We start from the raw sequence: 7,595 nt of genomic DNA, 5'->3' as shown, positions 1-7,595 counted from the left end.
GAAAAAGTTCCACGTGCACTGGAGAAGAATGTATATTGTGCTGCTGTTGGGTGAAGTGCTCTATAGATGTCTATAAGGCCAAGTTGGTGGATTGTATTATTTAGGTCTTCTGCATCTTTGTTGATGCTTGAAAGCTTTTAAGACCCCAGTCTCTACTCACCAATGTAAGATGCAGAACAAGGCTTTTATGTATTTTGTTGTGCCAATTGAGTCTGGTGTCCCCCAGTACTATGGTCCTGAGGCAGTAGATCTATTGGATCTCTGTTCCACATTGTCTGGGTGTCTGAGGGATTACTCTGTGTCTGTCTTCTATTGTTTCTGTAAGGATTGCAGGTATTTTGTATCACTGGTGTCTGTGCAAGATTAGCCTCAGCTGAATCTATCCTTGCTCTAGAGTATTTTCCTGTTCACTGACCCCCATCTGATCCTCTCAGGTGTTTATGAGTTTATCTGTAGCCTGGTGTTTGGTGTTAATGGCAGTGCAGTATTGTGGACACATTGATTGGTATTAGCATCTGTCTTCTATCTCTTACGTGCACAATTTGGTGTTCTCCCATTTCCTAATGTTATCATGGTGGTCATAGATCCTTTCCGTATATCCCTCCCCTTATCCACATCAGCGTGGGCCCCAACTAGCCCAAAATTAATTCCTCCCTTCCCTCTCCACCCCGGTAACCTACAAAGTGAGTTCCCTTTCCCAAGCAAACCCTTCTTTGTCTTTTTACAGTAATGGTCTTTCTGCGATTGACTTATTTCACTCAATATAATGTCCTCCAGGTTCATCCACATTGTGAGATGATTCATGTATCCCTCATTGTTCTTAATGTGGCATAGTATTCAATTGTGTGCATGTACCATAATTTGGTTATCCCACTCACCTATTGATGGGTATTTAGGTTGAAGAAACCATATTTTAGTAGTTGAATAAGAAGTTCATCTCTCCCAACCCTTTTTCCTATGCCCTTTACTAAAATGTGATTGCTTAGAGGAAAAAAATATATTCATATTCTGACATTAATGGAAACAGTCTTAATTAGAAAAGTCCCAATTTCTTTTTTGCTTGTACATGTTTTAAATTTCAGTTGCCAGAGTGAGCCTCATGTTTAGCTAAATGATTGAACTTGTTAGTTTTGGGTGTTTTTTTTTTTTTTTCTAACCACTTCTAGTCTCTAGATTTAAAAAAAATAATAAGTGTATGTCGTGCCAACATTGTATACAGATAGCTAAGCAGAGGCATATGTGTAATATTTTGTACTGTAAGAACATAAGATTATTGTTTAGTTTAAAAATTCTATTTTGAGTTCATTTTGATGTATCATCAAGAAAAGTACCCACCCATGCCTCATGCCTGACCTCTGGGCAGTGCCACCCAGCTTTTCCTTGCCCTTTCCCTGATTTCTCAGCAGTGGCCCTTATCCAGGCACTGGTCTGGAGCTGCCTAGGACCCTCCCTCCCACTCAGGTTATTCGTCCTCCTCTCATAGACCCAAAGGCATAAAACCCCATTGAAAAGGAGAAGAAGTAGCTGCTTGACTTTTTCTTAAAGTAGAAGGCTTTGTGTATCTTGAGCCTTTCACAAAATCAAAGTTAAAGTTAATTCAAAGTTAATTTCTACATTTTCTAATTTGAAATGTATTTCTGTTCTCATATTTATTTTTGTGTTGTGTAATTTCTGTTACATCCAAATTAAGAGCAATAGTTTATTAATGTAATATTTGTTTTCCCTCTTAGCAAGTCAAGCCAGAGATTTGTTGTCAAAAATGTTAGTGATTGATCCTGACAAGCGAATCTCTGTAGATGAAGCTTTACGTCACCCATATATCACTGTGTGGTATGACCCTGCTGAGGCAGAAGCAGTAAGTATCTATTTTGAAAAGGCTTATATGTATAGGCAGAACCTACACTTCTGGGGCCTTCTGTGTGCTCATCCAGAATGGCTACGTAAGAACAGCAAGTCCTAGATGTAAATGGGCTCCTGATTATAAAGAACCCATACCGTGGTCTATGACCTGGCCCATAACCCTTTTAAACTGAAAAGAAAAAAAAAAAAAACCTTTTAGGGGTACTTATTATTGGAGGCTGTAATTCAGAGTACCTTAGCGTGAACATGCTTATACTGTGGTAATGTAATTGTCTTCATTTATGCCAGTGCTGGTGTGTGTATGTTTTCACCACAGTAAAAGTTAAAAACAAAAACAAAAAAATGTTGGTATGTGATAATATCAACCTTTTATTAAAGCACCTGTCATGTAGTTGATGTTTTGTATCATCGTATCTAAAAACCCAATCAGATTAAGAGACTTGCTGGAAATCACAGGTTTGTTTATCTTTTCCCAAAGGCATCCAGGCCTCCGCCATTACCCATGCCAGGCAAGTTCCCCTTCTGAGTTTGGCGCTCAGGTACACTTTTCCATGGAAACACTGGTGTGACTGATCTTTAGGTATAAATGAAATAACAGTAGTGTGGCACTCTTACTTTATGCCATCAGTGGAACACATTTTTAGGTCTTGGCCTATGGATTTTATACTCTTTTAAACATTGTTTTGTATGAAAAGAATCTGATTTACAAACATCTGATTTATAAGTAAACTTTTGTCACAGTCCTTTTCTGACTTGGGATTGGGCTTGGGATAAATGTAAACCTCAGATATGCTCTAGAAGAGGACTGTGCCTCCCAAAGCCCCTGGCACAGCACCAGCTCCATGATGCTGCTCTAGGACTTGCTCTGTGATGATCTGTTCTGTGATTACATTCACATAGTTGGCTTTCAGAGTGTTTTGAAGTCACATAATTATTAAAAGAAACTTAACAGCTGTGTTTCTTAGGTTAATTTTTTCTGAATTGTTTTGGTTCTGAAACTGATACAATATCACATTTATGGAAAAAAAAATCTTTAATACACTCTGTACTGAATGAAGGTAAATCCACATCCTAAGTAGAATAGAAATCCTCCAAGTGATTATATCTTTGTTTTTGAGTGCCTCATTATTTCTTGAACTGTTCACTTTACATGTGATTTAATTTTCAGCCACCACCTCAAATTTATGATGCTCAGTTGGAAGAAAGAGAGCACGCAATAGAAGAATGGAAAGGTAAAGGCAAGATTGTTTTGATGCTTATTTATGACATTTCTTGTTATCCTGTAAAACAGAAGCTTTTTAACTTTTTGACAATGGTCCTTTCAGGGGAGGGGCAAAAGACCTTGCAGTTCACGTATCCTATCTCTTCCCCTTTTCAAGGAGAAAAAGTATTTATAACAGAATTAGAGAGGAGCATGTTTGATTGTGTATTACTTGCTTAAAAAGAGGAAATTAAGAGCTTTTATACGTGATTTTACAGTATCAGGTATTGGCAAACTGAACTCAGTAATTTTATCACGCTTACTTTGATAAATCAGTTGCCATCAAGTTGACTGGCTCATAGCAACCCCATGTGTGTCAGAGTAGGACTGTGCTCCATAGTATTTTCAGTGGCTGATTTCTTTGAAGTAGATAGTTTGGCCTTTCTTCCTAGGAGCCTCGCGGTGGCTGTAACCAGCAGCCTTTCGATCAGCTGCCAAGCTCATTAACCATTTGCACCACCCAGGGACTCCTGCCTCAATGAAACGTTGTAGCCCCAGTCCACAGGCTGCATGTTACCTGTAAAGTTCCCTGTAAGCAGATATGGGGGAGCCAGGGCTAGATGTTGAGCAAGTTTTAAAATCTAATTTGTGTGAAATTGTAGATTGAAACTATGCAACAGGTATTATTTCCCACTATAACATTAACCAGATGAACCACACCAAAGTAAACCAGTAATGAAGAGACTAATTAAAAGGCAGGATTAGTAGCAATTGAGAACCGTGACCAATATAAGTCAAGACCAAGGGTCAAAGCACCTATCCCAGAGTGTTGGAGTGCCTGTTAACCCACAGGAGCACGCACTCAGGGCACTGCCAGCAGCCACGCTTAACAGCAAGATATTTCTCCTCATCCTCAGTACATGCTTCAAGGGTCTGATGTTTAATTCATGAACATCAAAATTTGAGGAACCTCTGATAATTTACTTAGTAGCTAATTAGTTTTTCTTAAAAAATGAAAGTTGAGGAAAATAATTAGATTCACTTCTGCTCAGTCAAGAGGGGCTTAAGGAGCTCTGGTGGTGATTGATCAAAAGCATTTGGCTATTAACCAAAATGTCAGTGATTCAAACCCACTAGCCATTCCATAGGACAAAGATAAGGAGGCAATCTGCTTCCATAAAGACTTACAGCTTTGGAAACCCTATGGAGTATTTCTATTTTGTTCTAAAAAAGGGTTGCCATGAGTCAGAATCTACTCATGGCAGTGGTTTGGTTTGGTTTGGTTTAAGAAGGTCTTATAACCCACCAGAAAATGCTGGTTACATCTAGAGAACCACTAGGAATGATGAGGGAACTATGTGAGAATGGATGTGGAACACAAGGACTTTGATAGTATTTACCTCTTTTTTCAAAACCCCCTAGTGGGCTCAGACCTCTTCTACTTTTTTGGCTCTTTAATGTTTTGGCTCCGGGGAGACTGTATGACTGGATTGACTGTATCACAATTTAAAGGACAGAGCCCAGGGTCCTTAGAGTGGCTAAAATTCAATGGGAAACAGGTTTTAAAGATCCAGAGAAACTGATGGAGCATTTTAACTTGCATTTCTGTTTGAAGAGCTAATTTACAAAGAAGTCATGGATTGGGAAGAAAGAAGCAAGAATGGTGTTGTAAAAGATCAGCCTTCAGGTTAGTGATTGCTTTAATTTTTTGATGGTGCAATATTTTTCTTTCTCTATTCCAGTTTTATAAACGGTCATTCTGTGTTAAATGCCAGTTTGACCTATAACGGATTTGGAAGCCCCTTGTGTAAAGTAGTCTCCTTTTTGGCACCCTGGTGGTGGAGGTGGCAGTAGCTAACATTATATTGATGTGCCAGGCTCTAAACTAACTGAATTCATTATAACCATTGTTTATGGTTTTATCTCTACAACAACTGCTGTTAGCTCCATTTACAGATGTGTATATGACTCTACTGACCCCATCCAGTTAAAAAAGAACATTAATGTAAATCTAGGTAAAATGGAACTTGATGTTCTTTTTCAAAAATTGTTCATGTAATTCTCCTATTTTTCTACTTGACCTACCTAGTGAAAGAAGCCTGACAAAAAACTAGGTAACTTTATAATTATTACCCATTGCTGTCAAGTAAATTCTGACTTAATAGCAACCCTGTATGACAGAGTGAAACTGTCCCATAGGGTTTACAAGGCTGTAAATCTTTAGGGAAACAGATTGCCACACCTTTCTCCCATAGAGTGGCTGGTGTGTTCAAACTGCTGACCTTTCGGTTAGTAGCTGAGTGCTTAACCATCGTACCACCAGGGCTCCTTTTTATAATTATAGAGACTATAACATTAGTGATGTTTACTTACGTTGGTAGTAGTCTCTCACTCCCAGTCTTAGTGGAAAGCACACACAAGAAAGTGTAGATTACATTGCTTATTCTTGAATTTTATCTTCAATATGACTCTGTGTTAAAGGAGCTCTGGTGAAGTAGTGCCTAAGGCATCTGCCTGCTAACCAGAAGGCTGGCAGTTCAAACCCACCAGCCGCTCCACTGAAGGAAGACTGGGCAATCTACTTCCATAAAGATTTACTGCCTTGGAAACCCAATGGGGGTCACTAGGAGTCAGAATCAACTCAATGGCAGTGAGTTTGGTTTTGGTTTTCTTATGTTATATGTCTGGAAATTATACGACTTAGCAAGAATTTAGGTGCTTGTTGTTAACTAATCAAATTTCAGACTGCAGACACTGATCTTTGAGAGCCTGGATATTTTGTTTTGGCTCAGACCAGGCTAAAATATGGATAGTAGGAAATACAACTTTCTTTTCCCTTGTTGTTGTTGTTAAGTGTCATTGAGTCAGTTCCTACCGATAGCGACCCTGTGTACAACAGAACAAAACACTACATGGTCCTGCGTTATTCTCAAAATTATTGCTATACTTGAGCCCATCCATCATTGCAACCACTATGTTAATCCTAGCTTGTTGAGGGTCTTACCCTTTTTCACTGACCCTCTACTTTACCAATCCTTCAGGAACTGGTCCCTTCTGATAATGAGACCAAAGTAAGAGACAAAGTCTGGCAATTCTCACTTCTGAGGAACGTTCCTGCTGTACTTCTTCCAGATAGTGGTATTCATTCTTCTGGCAATCCATAGTATTTTCAGTATTCTTCACCAGCACCACAATTCAAATGCATCAGTTCTTCTTTGGTCTTCCTTATTCATTGTCCAGCTTTCATATGTATATGAGGCGATATTGAAAATACCATGGCTTGAGTCAGGCCCACCTTAGTTATCAAAGTGACCTCTTTGCTCTTTAACCCTTTAAAGAGGTCTTTTGCAGCAGACGTGCCCAGTGCAATACATCATCTGATTTCTTGCCCGCTGCCTCCATTGGCCTTGCCTTGAAAGACTAAAATGTCAGTTTCCTAGATTCATAAAACAAAAATAAAATAAACAAGGAGCCACTCACTTTTTCTTTCCTTTGGTATGTAGTCCTTATTTCAGGAGCTGTTTTTGTTGCATAAGATTTCTTTGAAGGTTGATGCTTTTTTCCCTTAGACTTAGAGTTTATTGTTGTATTAAAATGTCTGACAAGACTTGAATCCTTTTTGGGCTTAGCCTTTTGTTATACTGATAGTTTTAGGAGATAGTCAACAATTTTCTTTTGATTTCTCTTTGAAACCAGTAGGTATGTCTTGAGTAGTTAACGTGATTACACATGACTACACATGTGATGTTTAGCCTCTGGGAAGAAAAGGAGAATGTTGTAGAGAAAGAGACAGGGCTGTTCAGGGCTCTGGGCCTAAAGAAAGACTGAAGAAAAGTTAAAAATACATAATTTACTAACTACTTGTTTATACTAATAATTAGGACTGGGAGACTGCAGAAGGACAGAGTCGAGAAATGGCCTTAAGTCTCATTACCTGGAATTCCAGCAGTGTCATGCCTCAGATTTTATGATATTTGGTTTTCTTAGCACAGATGCAGCAGTAAGTAGCAACGCCACTCCTTCTCAGTCGTCATCTATCAACGACATTTCATCCATGTCCACTGAGCAGACACTGGCCTCAGATACCGACAGCAGCCTCGATGCCTCGACGGGACCTCTGGAAGGTTGCCGATGATAAGTTAGTAATCGCAGACTTATCATCAGTGAAGGAACTCTCACTTCCTTGGGCCTGCAGTGCTTGGGAGTTGATGGAACCAAATAAAGAAGCTCCATGTTCTGCATGTAAGAAACACAATGCCTTGCCCTTACTCAGTTCTCCTAGGATTGCCTGCTTAGATTATAAAATGAAGCAGATTATGTCTGAAGAAAAAAAGTGCAAGCTACACTTTTAGAGATTTTGTTCAAGATCATTTCAGGTGAGCAATTAGAATAGATTTTTTTTTTTTTTTTTTACAGTTATTTGGTGATAGTGACAATTTCTTATCATCAGTATCTGTTGGGACTTATGTGCATGTGACCACAAATGCTTGCTTGGTCTTGCCCATCTAGCACTTTGGAAATCGGTATTTCAATG

At 39.0% G+C, this 7,595-nt stretch overlaps 1 protein-coding gene across 1 annotated transcript in view; it reads left to right on the top strand.

Annotated features, from left to right (window-relative positions):
* Positions 1–7,196, top strand: part of MAPK9 (mitogen-activated protein kinase 9) — an 86,556-nt gene extending 79,360 nt beyond the window's left edge. Inside the window, exons 10-13 of the mRNA XM_042782621.1 lie at positions 1,731–1,855; positions 3,029–3,092; positions 4,677–4,748; positions 7,054–7,196. Coding sequence (XP_042638555.1) covers positions 1,731–1,855; positions 3,029–3,092; positions 4,677–4,748; positions 7,054–7,196 — 404 coding nt within the window. The remainder of the gene's footprint in view (positions 1–1,730; positions 1,856–3,028; positions 3,093–4,676; positions 4,749–7,053) is intronic.
* Positions 7,197–7,595: the final 399 nt, after the last annotated feature.

This window comes from Orycteropus afer, unplaced genomic scaffold (assembly GCF_000298275.1).
Source record: "Orycteropus afer afer isolate SDZICR_OR568_19922 unplaced genomic scaffold, OryAfe1.0 scaffold00393, whole genome shotgun sequence".
Taxonomy (NCBI): Eukaryota; Metazoa; Chordata; class Mammalia; order Tubulidentata; family Orycteropodidae; genus Orycteropus; species Orycteropus afer.
The sequence above is the reverse complement of the archived record's forward strand: the minus strand, read 5'-3'. Positions and strand labels throughout refer to the sequence as shown.